This window comes from Rattus rattus, chromosome 13 (genome assembly GCF_011064425.1).
Source record: "Rattus rattus isolate New Zealand chromosome 13, Rrattus_CSIRO_v1, whole genome shotgun sequence".
Taxonomy (NCBI): domain Eukaryota; kingdom Metazoa; phylum Chordata; class Mammalia; order Rodentia; family Muridae; genus Rattus; species Rattus rattus.
The window spans coordinates 59,425,956-59,441,247 of NC_046166.1; the positions used below are offsets into that span (position 1 = coordinate 59,425,956).

The 15,292-nt window shown below is 50.3% G+C and overlaps 1 protein-coding gene across 1 annotated transcript in view; it reads right to left on the bottom strand.

Moving 5' to 3' along the window:
- Positions 1 to 4,996, bottom strand: part of Adgra2 (adhesion G protein-coupled receptor A2) — a 38,397-nt gene extending 33,401 nt beyond the window's left edge. Inside the window, exon 1 of the mRNA XM_032918899.1 lies at positions 4,578 to 4,996. Within this exon, the coding sequence (XP_032774790.1) occupies positions 4,578 to 4,969 (392 nt within the window). The 5' untranslated portion in view covers positions 4,970 to 4,996. The remainder of the gene's footprint in view (positions 1 to 4,577) is intronic.
- Positions 4,997 to 15,292: the final 10,296 nt, after the last annotated feature.

Here is a 15,292-nt window from a genome sequence, read left to right on the forward strand (position 1 = left end):
TATTACACTGGTTTGCCTGCATTCAAGTTGACAACCAAGGACTAGGTTGTCATACCTTTCACCAATTCCACAGAAGCCTGCAGAAAGGGCCTTAGGGTTCAGAGGGTACTTGCACATATCTTGCTTAATCCAGGAATATGCCCCAACCTAGTGACTTCCCAAACCTGGTCCTGGTACTGTTTGGGGCTGAAGTATATCTATGTCTTTGGGACCCAGCCTGATAGGTCATAGTCTCTTCAATGCAGTAAATAATGGGCCAACAATCCAATTCCTGGTGGTTCCGCTCTCTTCACAGGGCTCTCCAGAAACAGGACCGTGCATTGCACCCTAATATCTGGCACCAGGAATCTGGAGGATAAGGGTTTGTCTCACCAAGCATGGACAGTCAAAATCTCTGGCACCTGGGCTCACCACCTACAGCCCCTCAAGAAGGTGGGTGGGAGGAGTCGAGGAGGCCCTGGGATTCTCTTGGGCCTTCACTTGGGATAGACAAAGGGTCCAGGACTTCAGGAGGTGAGACCTTCAGCCCGAAGGGCTTGGGAGTGTGTTAAGAGACTCAACCCTCCCTCATCTCCTCATCTCTGGCCTCTTCTCTCCTTTCTTTCCTTCTTTCTGTCTACTCTCCCCCTCCCCCTCCCCTGCTCACAAAAGCTCTCTGTACACAGCCACTTCCTCTGGCCGCTGTCTCGGAGCCCAGACCTTATGAGAACCATATGGGGGAAAGAGGGTAGAAGAGAAGGGGGTGGGGAGGCAGGCTGGGCCCGCCCCTATAGCCAGCATCTTTCCACTACCCTCAGGCTGTGTGCTTGGTGGTTGGCACACTTCGCCCCACACTCTCCTAACTAGATCCCGGTGGCTGCATTGAATCCCCAGACCAGTGAGGAGGGTCCTTTAAGGGAGATCTTTGCACATGAGCCACCTCCCTGAGGCAGGAGCATTGCACTGGATCCAATAAAGACCCTACCTCTCCCTACCCTGGACCATCAAACTCCCAGCGTAAGAATCCACCTAGTACTGGGCACATGGTGCAGACAGCCCCTTCTGCCCTGTACAGGAACATCTGTTCAGGCTGAGCAGGTTGTGTATTCTGAAGGAACGAGCAGTGATTTACCCCATGTCTGCACCTTCTCACTCAGCCTGAAATGTTCCCAGGTTAAGAGGACTGTGGTCCTGCTGGAGAGAGAGAGGGAAAGAAATGGATTTTTAAAGCAGCATTTGTGTCTACCGGATCCCGAATAGCAAGATCCTCGTCTGGTAGAAACATCGAGATCCTACGAGCTAATTCCACACTGATCCCACCTAGCAGTCCCTCAGCCACAAAGCCTTAGATTGTGGGCCTGGGCTTGCTGATCTCTAAGAGCCTTTTCGGTGCAGATTTATGGCACTGGCTTGTGTCCTCTGGGGTCCTCCTGGGGAGATTTCCTTCTGTACTTATCTATTATCAGCCCTTCCTGGAATCCCTTGCTCTCAAGCCTCCTCCCTGCCCCCCCACCCCCCTTCTAACTCTCAGAGCTAAGGACCAGAAAAAGCAGGCCTTTAGCCACTGCCCAGTTTGGGGAGGTTCCCACTCAGAACAAAATCCTCCCGATCCTCCCCAGCATTAGCTACCTACCCTAGGACCATTGCGCTCATAAAGGCTCTCCCTCTGGGAGTTTGTGCCCACAGCTGCCCTGCAGACCTGGCCGTGAGGCTGGGGGTGGGGTGAGAAATGGATCAGGAAGGAAGCCGAGAGCTCTGCTTTCCTGGAAAAGTGCAAATGGAAGTCCACCAATGGGGAAACAAAGCAAAGGGTGGGGGAGAGGGGACCTGCAGTGTACAAAAACAGAAGGCAGACTCGAGATAACGGCCCGGAGGAAGGATCTTTCAATAAGGTAAACAGGGCTGGCTGCTCAAAGGAGGCCCCTAACAGACAGGGACCTTATCTGGCACTTTGAGCCCTAGCCCTAAGTGTCTGCCTGGCTTCTATCTTGAGGGTTCCTGTGGCTGGAAGCTGGGGACCCATTCGGGAGGGGGAGAGAAGGTCCTCAGGCGAGAATGAAGCAATTGCCTAGGAGGGAGTGCACAGCCACAAGGCAAAAACAGCTCTCAAGTCCTGCGGCTCAACCTGGTGACAAGCTTAAAAAAAAAATCTGTGTGAGAAAAAGACTAATGTTTTGTTAGAGACAGGATCTTCCTATGTAGCCCAGGATGGCTTGAAACTCACTGTCCTCCCAGGATCACAAGCACTAACCCCATACCTAGCAAGACTTCCCACTTGTAAAGGGGACTCCCGGTCCTGGAGAGATGGCTCAGGGGCTTAAGAGCACTGACTGCTCTTCCAGAGGACCTGGGTTCAATTCCAAGCATCCACATGGCAGCTCACAACTGTCTATCACTCCGAGGTCTGACACCCTCACACTGACATACACGTGCAAGGCAAACCCCCAAACATATAAAATAACAATAAATATGGGTTTCAAAGGTAAGGGGGTTTCTATGTTCTTCCTTGGAAGCAGCAGCCCCTTTTCAGCCCTCCTGCCTTATCTCAAGATAAGTGTGCTTGGACTGAGTCTCCTTCCCACCTTCCACTGAGATCCTGTTTTGTCTTTTTGTTTTTTTGTTTTTTCACTCCAGAGACTGCTGGAGGGCAGGCAATCCATCAGGATCATAAATGTGGAAAACTGAGAAAACCATCTAGAGGAAGATTCAGATTCCATTACCCTCCAGATTGGTGGAGGAGTTGGCTTCCTTGTCCTGTCCTTTCCAGGGTCCTGCCAGGTTGGAGACCAGTCTCTATGGAAAGTACTTATAAGCCAGCAAGGAGAAGGGCCCAGAGGAGAGAGGAGCCTCTCCTAAGGGAAGGGCTTATGGGCTGGAGCAGGAAGGTAAGTCAAGTCCGCTGCTACTTTGTCATGATACATTCTCACCAAGAACTGGTCCTGCTCCTTTGAGTGGCGTCGATGGGAATTAGCCACGGCTGGAAAGCATTAGACGCCAAATCATTCTAAGATGTCCTGCAAAACCACTTTTCTATTTTTTCCCCTCCCTTCCTTCTGCCTTGACCATGTTAGGATTCCCTAATCCCCACCAACAGACACACAAGAGACAGCTCCCACACATGTGAGTCCTCTGAGCCTCTGGAGCCTGTGCCCATACACAAATTACCTCCACCCCCAGCCCAGCTATCACTGTGCAGCTGTGTGTCGCAAACCCTGGCCAGCTATTTCTCACAGCAAAGCATTTTTTTTTTCTCCTCCATAACTAAGTAGGCTGGAGAATGCCCAAACTTTCCTTTAAACATCACTACACACAGACCTACTGTGAACAGCCTTAGCAGCCACTAAGACTGCAAGCCAGAGCTTGCATCGAGGTGGGAGAGAAGAAGAAATACAGTCTCCCCTGCGAGGCACACGTCCCAGCTGGAGAAAATGCAGGCCAGCCGGCCAACATCACGGGCTGACCAGTTGTGTCCTGCCAGGAAGCCAGCTGCTTCTGAACCTACCAGAGGACTTACTGTATTGTTCTGGGCACAATCGAAAAGATGAAGCCAGCCCCAGTTCTGGGCGAGGGGTGGTTGGAGAAAAGGTTGCCTTCAGGGTCAGGATGACAGGGAAAGGGAAACGGCTTTGGGGCTAGATCCTGAACAGGAAAGCAAGGAGCCGCCGCTAGGGCACGACCCTTAACTCCACGTCGTGCGTGGAGCACATGGTCAGCACAGGAAACTGCTAGGGTCCGGGAGACTCTCCCTGTGCGGTTGCCGGAACTCGAGACTCGGGGTTAAAGAGCACAGGCACTCGTGGCCAGTAAAGCAAGGGCTTAATCAGGCCCGAGTTGAAAGGAGAACTACGGAAGGAGGCCGGGAGGCACGTGCCTCCCTTCAGCCAGGTTTTCCTACCAAATCTTTGAGTAATTAATCGATAAACAGCCGCATTATTTCCATAGGGGAAAAGGAATAGGCCGGGACACCGGGCTCAACCCAAGTTCACTTCCCAAATGTGAGCAGTGGGAGAGAGCCCAAGAGGAGTTGGAACACGGGGTGTTTCATTCAGACCAGAAGCGCCTGCATTCCAAGGACAGGCTTAGCGGAGCTCAAGCTCCTCCTGCCCTAGGAAGCCGGGCTAGGAGCAGAGCCTCGCAGGCCCGGGGCGGGGCACCGCAGACTGAGTTATCCTAGTTAGAGGAGCCGTGCTAGCCGTCTGAAGCCAGCAGGCTCCGGGTCGTGCGAGCTCTGGAGCCTCAACGGTGGTGAGGACCACAGCCACTTACTGGGTCCCTGACGCCTATCAGCCTTCCCACCCTCTCAGGGCCCCGTAAGGCTGCAATGCTAGCCCATCTAGGACAAGGAATATGGGGTGGCCCTTCCAGCGTCCACTCGCACTTCACCTGTGCAGGTGAGCGGGCTTCCGCGATGCCTCTCGCTCTGGGGGCATACCGGGGTTCTGGAAACTCCGATCTTCCTCCTACTTCAAGTTTCCCGGCAGACGCCTGGACTCAAACTTTCCCCAGTCTCCTAAGTGGCAATATCGCACCCCCACCCCCCCAACTCTCAGTTTAGACCCCACTCGTTGATCTGACCCGGTACAGAGTAGAGTACTCACAGGGTGATGGTGCCATTTGGCAGAAGGCCGGGATCCGGAGGTTCGGGGAGATCCCCACCGCCGCACACCACCCTCCTTCGAGCCGGGTTGTGGGCGCCGCCACTTAGTCCCTTGGGCCGCTCCCCAGAGCACTTGCAACCGCGGATAGGGACCGGGCAGCCAGGCGCACCCCGGGTTCCAGGAGCCAGGAGCAGAAGGCAGGGCAGCAGCGGCAGCAGCAGCAAGCGCGCAGACGGCACCGGCATCCTGCGTCCCCCCGCGCCCATCAACCCATCGCCCCGCGGGGACCTACAGCGTAGGGGCCGGACGGTTCGGCGGCCAGAGGGACCCGAGCGTGCGGGAGGAGTGCTCAGCGGGAGCCCGGGACGCCCGAGGGCGGGGCGGGGGGCCATGGGCGGAGGCAAGCCTCGGGGTCCCCACTGCGGCGCCCCGGGGGCATGGCTTGCAAACACCCGGGCCGGGCGGGACGCGGGCGTCGCTGTCAGCGCAGCGCGGGTGGCCCCCGGCGGCGCGGCCCGAATCTCAGCGCAGCGCTCCGAGCCGACCGAAGCCTGGCCCCTGAGCGTGGCCGGCTGGCTCTGCGCGCGGCTGAGACCTAGCGGATCGCGCCGGGCTCCTGCTGCCGCCGCCCCTGCCGCAGCTCCGTGCCATGGATGGGGGCAGCTAGGCGCCGCGCAGCTCCCGCCGCCAGCCCCCGCCCGCCTCCATCACCGCCTCGTCACTCTGCGAGGCCCTAGCGCCGCCTGATACCCTGCCAGGCGGCTGCCCTCCTTCAAGTGCAAGCCTTTAAAAGACAGCTTGAACAACCAACCACCCACTCCCGTACCCAGTCACCTACCCTGAACCAAGACTGTTCTCCAGTCTCGACTTTTTACTGGCCAGAGCTCTCTCGCCCAGCTCAAACTTCTAAGGCAACCATCCCTTTCCACAAAACTCTCTCATCCAGCCTACACACCCCTCGCTCCTAGGACTTTTGTCGAAGTTGGGCTTTGGCTTGAGACGTCTGGTGCTTCGTGGTAGTGGTCGATCTTTGCTCAGGATCTAAGGTTTCTCCTTGGCCCCCTGACACACGATGAGCCGATCTAAAGCCGACTCTCAGAATCCTGTTCCCACCCTCAAACTTGGATTGAAGCCACAGCAGGAGGGCACAAGACTGAGACAAGGAAGCCATAGACCTTACCCTGTGAGCAGTGACCTTGCCCAGCAGGAGGTGCATGTCATTAGGCCAAGGAGAGGTCAAAGGTTAAGGCAGACACTGCCAAAGCTATCCTCCTGTTAACGTGTGTTGGGGGCTGGAGGGGGGGCAGTAAATGAATAAGGGGGGAAATTAGAGAAGGCCCAGGGATCTATAATAGAGTATGGACAGACTGTACCACCAGCCCAGTGTAGGTTTCAGGCCCAGCCATGCCTTTTATGAGCTGTTTGACTTGACACTGCCCGTAACACCTAGGGGTGTGTAGTCTATTGGGCCCCGCTTGTCGCAAGGCTGTAGCGTGAGAAGGAGGAAGAGGGGCCAGTCCTAGGTAACAGCTGACCTTTGACAGCCGGGAAGGAGAGTCAAAGTGCTTGCCTGTGAACCTCAAAAGAGCAACAGTAACGATGACCAACAACCAATGCCTGCGGGTGACAGAGGGACAAGCAGTGCCACCTGAAAGGTAGGCTGGGGTCTGAGGACCCAGGATGCTGCAGTCCCAGTTTCCCCAGAAATGATGACCTTTTTAATCACTCAATAAGAAACTTTGTTGCTAGGTAGCTGGCCAGCTTCAGGCCCGGGGCAGAACTCCTGCTCATGACCCTCTGTGCCGACAAAGTTACCCCACCTTGGCCCTGTGGGGTGGGTGCACAGTGCCTTTTCTACTTCTGTGGCCTGCCAGACAGATCTCCCAGCTCCTTTCCAGGGAAGTAGCCCTCTCCCTGGCCCGATGGCCACAGCCGTTAGCTTCTTAGCTTTCCCTCACCAGAGGCCCTGGTCAATCCCTGTTGCAGGCTCTGTTTCCCTGAGCTTCCAAAGATAAATAAATAGTGGTTGCAAAGGGAGGAAATGAGAAATGGAATGGACACTCCCAGCAGGAGCCTTAGACGGGCCTAGTGCAGGCTGCATTCCTCAGGAAAGGGGCCTGTGATGGGCAGAGACCAGGCACACAGACCACAAGGGCCAGAGATAGGGAAGAGCTGAGGGGTCTCTCTGACCCACTCACAGCTTCTCTGTGATTTCTCTGTGCGAAAAGACAAAGGCTCAGGAGAGAGTCTCCTGTCCCTTGAACCCTCTGAAGCTCACACATTACAGATGACATTGGCAGGCTGTCGGAGGGGAGGTGCATGTGAGATTCCTGGTGGGATATTTCTGTGGCACGTCTATTCTGATGGCATCATCTTGACATCTGCATGAAGAACAGTGTGGAGTACACCTCCATTTTGTATATAGGGAGGAAGAACTTGAATTTTGAAGAGCAGGAACGGTCACTTCCCTTTGAAATCCTTTTTTTTTTTCTTTTTAAAGATTCGTTTATTTATTTTCTATGAAAACACTGTAGCTGTCTACAGACAAATTCCAAAGAGGACATCGGATCCCATTACAGATGGTTGTGAGCCACTATTGGTTACTGGGAATTGAACTCAGGACCTCTGGAAGAGCAGCAGTCAGTGCTCTTAACCACTGAGCCATCTCTCCAGCCTTTGAAATCCTTTCTAACTGCCCCACTGAACTGCTCACCAGGTTCCCTCGAAGTCATGTTCTCCTGCCTGTACTTGTGCGTGTACAATCTTTTCGTGTTAAAAGGCTGCTGACCTACTCTGCTACTTGGGGAACTTACTGTGACTGTGTCTTTTAACACAACCAGAGTCTCATGTATCCAGGCTGGCCTGTGTCTTAGGGTTTTAATTGCTGCAAGGAAACGCCGTGACCAAGAGGCAAGCCGGGGAGGAAAGGGTTAATTGGGCTCACCCTTCCAGTTCACAGTCCATCACTGGAGGAAGTCAGCACAGGAACTCAAGCAGGGCTGGAGTCCTGGAGTCCTGGATTCCTGGAGGCGAGAGCTGATGCAGAGGCCATGGAGGGCTGCTGCTTGCTGTGACTTGCTTGGCCTGCCTTATAGTACCCAGCCCAGGGATGGCACCACCCCCATGCCAGGGCCTCATTGATCACTAATTGAGAAAATGCCTTACATCTGGATCTCATGGAGGCATGCTCTCGATCGAAGGCTCTCTGATGACTAACTTGTGTCAAGTTGACACACAAGACCAACCAGAATATCCTGGAATTCACTGTAGAGCTAAGGACGATTTCGAACTCCTGGCTTTCCTATCCATACCTCTCGGGTGCTGGGATCCCAGGAGTGTGCTTCCTTGTTCAATTATGCAATGCTGGGGATACATGGTACCCAGGGCTTCATGTTTGTGAGGCAAGCACCGTGCCACACTCTATCTCCCACCCCACCCCAGGCTTCTCTTTTGAAATAGAAGGGCAACTCACACTTCATTCCTATTCTCAGGCAACCTAGTTAAGGAGTCTGACCAAGTCCATATATGCTATTGGCAGGAGGATCAAGAGTTGGCCTTGACTGGCCTTGGCTACCAGCCTAGGATATCTGAATTTCTGTCTCAAGAAATGTAAGAAATCATTGTATGTATGTATGCATGCATGCATTCCATGTATGTAATGTTTGTGTGCATTCAATGTAAATATATGCGTGTGTGTGTGTGTGTGTGTGTGTGTGTGCTAAATGCCCATACCATGGCGCATCTCCTCTCAACATCATGCCAATGCCATTTGTATTCACCTCAGGTTTAGACGGTTTATGTGACAAGAGACTTTCTCCACAGACTTAGTCTGCATCACACACACACACACACACACACACACACACACACACAACACACACACACACACACACACACACACACACAACACACACACACACACACACACACACACACACACACACACACACACACACACACACACACACACACACGTGCGCATGAGCGTTGAACCCAGGGCCTCACACCTCCTACAATGCTCTACCACTGCGTCATACCATTCCCCCTCACTATACTTAGACCTTTCGGCAAAAGCTATGATTACATACAACATTGACGGACCAAGAGCAGAGACGATAACCCACCTGTTTCTAGGAAACCCAAGTCCATATATGTCTGAGAGTTCACGTACACTAGCTTACCTCCCCCCTTTCTTCCTTCCTCCTCCCCTTCCTTCTTGATCGGTTCCCGTTCTGTAGCCTCAGCTAGACCGATACTCTTATGTAGCAGAGGCCAGCCTCGAACCTCAAACTCCCCCTGTCTCCATATCTCGAGTGCTTGCTTTACAGGCGTATGTCACCATTCTCTCACCTCTTGCCATATTCTTAAAAGACCTTGGTGGGATTTCCCTAACTCCCACGCCTGGTTTGGTTCACTCATATAATGACTGTCTTTCTGTAGATGATATCATTTTTTTTCTTCTTTAAGACCAATTAATATCCCATTATGTATGTATACCGCCTTTATCCGTCGCTAGGCACCTTGGTTCTGATTTCCTGTAGCCCAGCAGGATAGCTGTTGCCTTTCATAGTCTATGGTATCGTTTTGTCTTTTCTTTGTAGTACAGCGGATCAAATGTAAGGTTTGCATGTGGCGGGCAAGAATTCTTCCACTTAGTTACATGCTCGGCCTAGAGGACATATTTCAGAATAGCTGTGAAAGTACCAGTCCATAGGAGTTATTAATATTAATATTAATGTGTAAGGCGTACAGACGTGCTTTTAGTTTTCACTTTTCGTTCTTTTGAGACAGGATCTTAATGTAGCCCAGGCTGGCCTCAGATGACCTCGGACGACTGCTCTTCCTGTCATCTCCCATGTGCTGAGATTACAGGCGTGTGTCATACCCAGCTTGGGAACTGCTTATTACACTAATTTGACAATTACATATTGAATACAAAAACAAAATTGGTGTGCTGTTCTGCACAAACACGTACAAATATTATATCTAAAAGTTTCTGAGTTTAACCTGGCAGCGTGACTGAACCTCCAGCGTTTAGAAGACAGGAGGACCTTGAGTTGTAGAGTAGCCTGGAGTGTGTTCCAGGAGCTCGCCTCAAAGGAAGAAGAGATAGGATGTGGCTTGTTAGTCCGCACAACGGAGGGAGGACAACTGAACATTTTTTTTGTTTTGTTTTCAAACTATCTGTGTACCCATCTATCCATTATCTATGTATGTATGTGTGTTTCTGTGTGACATGTTTGTGTGGGTTTGCTTGTGACTCCCAGAAGAGGGTATTGTACACTTTCCTGGTTAGTTGTCTGTTGATTTTTATTTGTCAACTTGGCACAAGCTAGACTCATCCAGGAAGCTAAATGCGAAGCCAGTGAAGTGGTGTCTCCAGCACTCGGAGACAGGAGAATTGCTTGAGTTCAGGGACAGCCTGGTCTACAGAGTAAGTTCCAAGATGGCCAGAGCAATGTAGGAAGAGTAATGTGAGAGAAGGAGAGGAGAGGAGAGGAGAGGAGAGAGAGGGGAGGAGAGGAGAGAGAGGGGAGAGAGAGAGGAGAGAAGAGGAGAGAGAGGGGAGAGAGAGGGAGAGAGGAGAGGAGAGAGAGGGAGAGAAAGAGAGGAGAGGAGAGAGAGGGAAGGGGAAGAGAGAGAGGGGGAGGAAGGGTGAGAGGGAGAGAGAGGGGGAGAAGAAGAGGGAAGGGGAAGAGAGAGAGAGGAGAGGGAGAGGGGATCCTGGAGGCAGCATTTTTTTTTTAATTCATTATGTATAAATCTGTTGTAGCTGTCTTCAGACACACCAGAAGAGGGCATCAGATCCCATTACAGATGGTTGTGAGCCACCATGTGGTTGCTGGGATTTGAACTCAGGACCTCTGGAAGAGCAGACGGTGCTGTTAACCACTGAGCCATCTCTCCAGCCCATTTTTTTTTTTATTAATGACTTATGGAGAAGGGCCCAGCCTACTGAGCGGTGGATGGCCCCCCTGGGCATGTGATCCTAAGTGACATGAGGAAGTAGGCTGAGCAAGGTGACATGAAGAACAAGCAAGTAAGCCATCGCTTTCGGGCTCGGTCTCTGCTTCTGTTTCTGCTTTGTGCCCCTGAGGGTGGAGCTGAGTTCCTGTCCTGACTTCCCATCGTGATGGAGTATAAGCTGTCAGGTGAAGTAAGATCTTTCCTACCCAGGCTCCTTTGCGTCATGGTGTTTATGAGCAATAAAAGAAGCTAGGACAGACAGACACCCTCTTCTAGCATTCTCTTCCCATTGCTTTGACGCAGGGTCTGGGTCTCTCTGAAACCGAGACTCACATTTTCTTAGTTACCAGGAAGCTAGCATTCCTGCTGGCACATCCCAGTGACCCTCCTTTATCCAAACATCCCAGGGCATGGGTTATCAGCATGCAGGGAGGCACTGTTGGTTAGGGTTAGGGTGACTCACTGTTAGGGGTTAGGGGTTGGGGGTTAGGGGTTAGGGATAGGGTTACTCAGGGGTGCTGAAATCCAAATTCTGCACCTCAGGATTGCTCCGCAAGTGCTCTTAACCACTGAGCCATCTTTAACCCCCGATGATGATTATTTTAACAGATCGGAAACTAAGGGGCAAGGGACACCAAACTTTCATAGCAAATAAAAACAACTAGGATTTGAACAGAAGCCAAGAACATACATGATTTTGCCAGCGATGGGGTGGAACCCGGAGTCTGAGAACAAGCATGTGCTCTGTCGCTGAGCGGTACACACGCCAGCCCTGGTTCCAACACCATCTTTTTTTTTTTTTTTTTTGTTAGATAGGCTATCCCTGTGTATCTCTGGCTGGCTTGGAATTTGCTGTGTAGGCAAGTGTGGACCCAAACTCATGGACATCCACCTGCCTCTGCTTCCTGAGTACTGGGATTAAAAATGTGTATGACCACACCTAGCCAAAAATTTATTTTTGTAGCAGGAATGTGTGTCTGAAGGTGATCTTGAACTTTGGTGGTGTTTGCTGCTGCTGTTTTGCTTTTAATGTTTTAAAAATGTGTGCGTGCTGCCAGGCATGGGCGGTGCACAACTTTAAACCAAGCACTCAGGAGGCAGAGATTGGTGGATCTCTGTGAACGTAATATCACCCCGAACTACAGAGTGAGTTCTAGGATGGCCAAGGCTACCCAGAGAAACCATGTCTTGAAAATCTAAAAAAAAACAAAACGTGCACGTGCACGTGCGCATACACACACACACACACACACACACACACACACACGCACGCACACACACACTCACACACACACGCACACACACACACGCGCTGTGGAAACCAAGAGATGTTGGGTCCTCCTGGAGCTTGGGTTACAGGTGGTTGTAAGCCGCTCCCAGGGGTTCTGGATATCAAACTCGGGTTCTCTGTAAGAGCAGCAAATGCTTTTAACTGCCAAGCCATCGTTCTAGCCTGGCGCCGAACTTCCCATCTTCCTGCCTCGACCTCCTGAGTGCTGAGATTACAGGGGCACATCACCACACCCCAGAAAGTGCAGAGTTTTCTTACTCGCCCTTCTCTATGAGCTTCTGGAGCAACAAAGGTTTCAAGGCTCCCCTCGAGTGTTTCACTTCCCATGGGTGTCTTTGTGTACGTTCATTGCTTGAATTTCTCTCTCAGCAGAATACTTTTTAAAAAGAGATTGATATGTTTTTATTTTATGTGTATGTGAGGTTATTTTTTTCAACTTAACATGAAGAATCTCAATTGATGAAAACTCTCTATAAGACTGCCTATGAGTAAGTCTATCAGGCATACTCTTGATTAATGATTGATGTGGGATGGTCCAGCACATTGTGGGTGGTGCCGTCCCTGGGCTGGTGGTCCTGGGTACCACAACAAAGCAGGCCGAGCAAGCCATGGGGAACAAACCAGTAAGCAGCACCCCTCCATGGCCTCAGCATTAGCTCCTGACTCCAGGTTCCCAGCCTGCTTGAGTTCCTGTCCCGACTTCCTTCAGTGATGGACTGTGGTGTGGAAGTATAGGTTATATAAACCCTGTTTGCTTTTGGTCATGGTGTTTTGTCACAGCAATAGGAACCCTAATTGAAACAAAGGTCTTGTCTCAAAATTCTCAAGAATGGTGGGTGGCTGGAGAGATTGGCAGTGTTGCCCTTGTAGAGGGTCTGGGGTCAGTTTCCAGGACCCACATGACCACTTACAACCCTCTTTAACTCCAATCCAGAGGATCTATACCCTCATATGGTGTATGAAAACACTTGTCATGCACATGGTGTACATACATACATACATACATACATACATACATACATACATACATGGAAAACATTTGCACACATAAAATAACAATAAACAAATATAACATCAACATCATCATCAACAACAAAACCCTAAAAGGAGACAAACAAGCCCTCATGAAGTCCCAAATGGTGTAGCTCAGTAGCAGAGTCTATGTCTGGCATCCTCAAAAAAATAAAAATAAAATAAAATAAGTAAACACATACAAATGAAATACATAAAAGGATGGAAAAGGTGAAAATGAGTAAAATAAATTTGTAATTTGGGGGCTGAGGGTCTAGCCCAATGGTAGAGCATTTGGTTAGCATGCTCCACAAGGTTGTGGGATGAAAGAATACACATACAGATCACAAGCACACAGGGGCCCCCGAAGCCACCGCAGTATTATTTTCCCCGTGACCCAGCCTTGTCTGATCTTCCTGTCAGCTGAAACCTGTACCCAGGCCACTCACATTTTCTCCGTTGGGTTTTTAAGACCCTTCTGTGTTTGTTTGTTTGTTTGTTTGTTTGTTTGTTGTCTTTCAGAGGCAGGATCCTGGCAACAGAATAATGGCAGGTCATTGGCTTGATAAGTATGTGGTATTGGACCATTGCTCCAATTAGCTCTGAGCCACAGTGAGGCCCATGGCTGATGCCTGCCAGACCTATTTCCAGAAACTCTAGAGGGCAGTTGTGTTGTCTGTGCCCTCTGCACTGCCCTGTACCTTGCTGGAGCACATATGAATTGAGAGTTTGCAACATGGCTTGTGCCTTCATTAGAACTGAACCCAGGCTACCCAGCTAGTTACCCACCGGCGAGCACGTCTCGTTGGCAGTCAGATGCTGCCACATGTGAAATAACATGAGTTTCCCAGGGAAAAGCTCACACTCTGCCTTTATTCAAGCCGGATTCACCCGAGGTGGCACAGCAAAGGTTGGGACCCTCCCGGCAGAAGGCTGGCTGAAGCTGAGGGTGGATTCCGATCTCGCATTTCTATTGTTCCTTCTTCTCTTTGTATGAGGATAAAATTAAATGTCAAAAGCCATAACTGAGTTGGGGCTGTGGGTCAGTTGATAGAGTACTTGCCTACCATGGGCAAAGCCTTGGGCTGCGTCTCTAGAAACATATAAACTGTAATTTCAACATTCCAGAGGTAGAGGCAGGAGGATCAGGAGTTCAAGGTCAGCCTCGGATAGATGGCCATTCTGACCTACAAGAAATGTCACCTCAATACAAACAGTTGGGGAAAAGAACACCCATAAATACAACACAGTTACTTTTAGAAGTTTAGTTGGCTTTTGTTTGTCATTCTTTTCTGAAAAAAATTCCTGCTCTCTTTTATATGTGTTTGTGGTTTTAGAATCGGGCAATACTTCGTTCTATAAAATGAGTACGCCAGTTTAGCCAGGCAGAGGATGCTGATTTTTTTTTTTTTTTTCTTTTTTTTTCGGAGCTGGGGACCAAGCCCAGGGCCTTGCGCTTGCTAGGCAAGTGCTCTACCACTAAGCTAAATCCCCAACCCCGAGGATGCTGATTTTAAAAACCAAAAAGGGCTAAGGAAAGCAGGAGCAGAAAAGGAAGGCGATTGGCAGCTTTAAAATTACTTCACACACACACACACACACACACACACACACACACACACAGACACACAGACACACATACAGACACACACACACGAACACAGACACACACAGACACACAGACACACACACACACACACACACACACAAAACCATATAGACAACTGGGTTAGAAAAAAGAACAGCAACAGCAAAACAGAAACAAACCCATGTCTCACTACCCATTTGAGTTTCGCCAAAGCTGTCAAGCATAAACACGGGGAGAAAGATCAAGCTTTAAGAAACAGCACTAGGGAAACTGGATACCATGTGCGGAGAAACGAAACTAGATTCCTGTCTCTCATCCTACAAAGAAACCAACTCAAAACTGGGCAGAGTTTTTGATATGAGACCCAAACACAAGATGCAAAACTTTGACACTCTTAGAAGGAAATGCTTCAAGATATAAGTGAGATGGGCTAGAAAGATGGCTCAGGGATTAAGAATCCTGGCTCCTGCAGGATTAGTTTGGTTCTCAGCACTTATGTTGGGCTATTCCCAGCTAAATATAATACCCATTCCAAGGGATGTGACATCTTCTTCTGGCCTCTTTGGGCATTCTCTCTCTCTCCCCTCTCTTTCTCTCTCCTCTCTCTCTTTCCTCCCTCTCTCTCTCTCTCCCTCTCTTTCTCTCTCCACTCTCTCTCTCTCTCTTTCTCTCTCTCTCTCTCTCTCTCTCTCACACACACACATACACACACACACACACTCTCACACACTCACACATGACTAATAGTAATTCTTGTTAAAAAGTTTTAAGAGTAAGGACTTCCTGAGTAGGAATCTGACAAGCCTGGAGATTACAAACATTGACAGATAGAAGTGGATCACACTTTACAGATCTGCA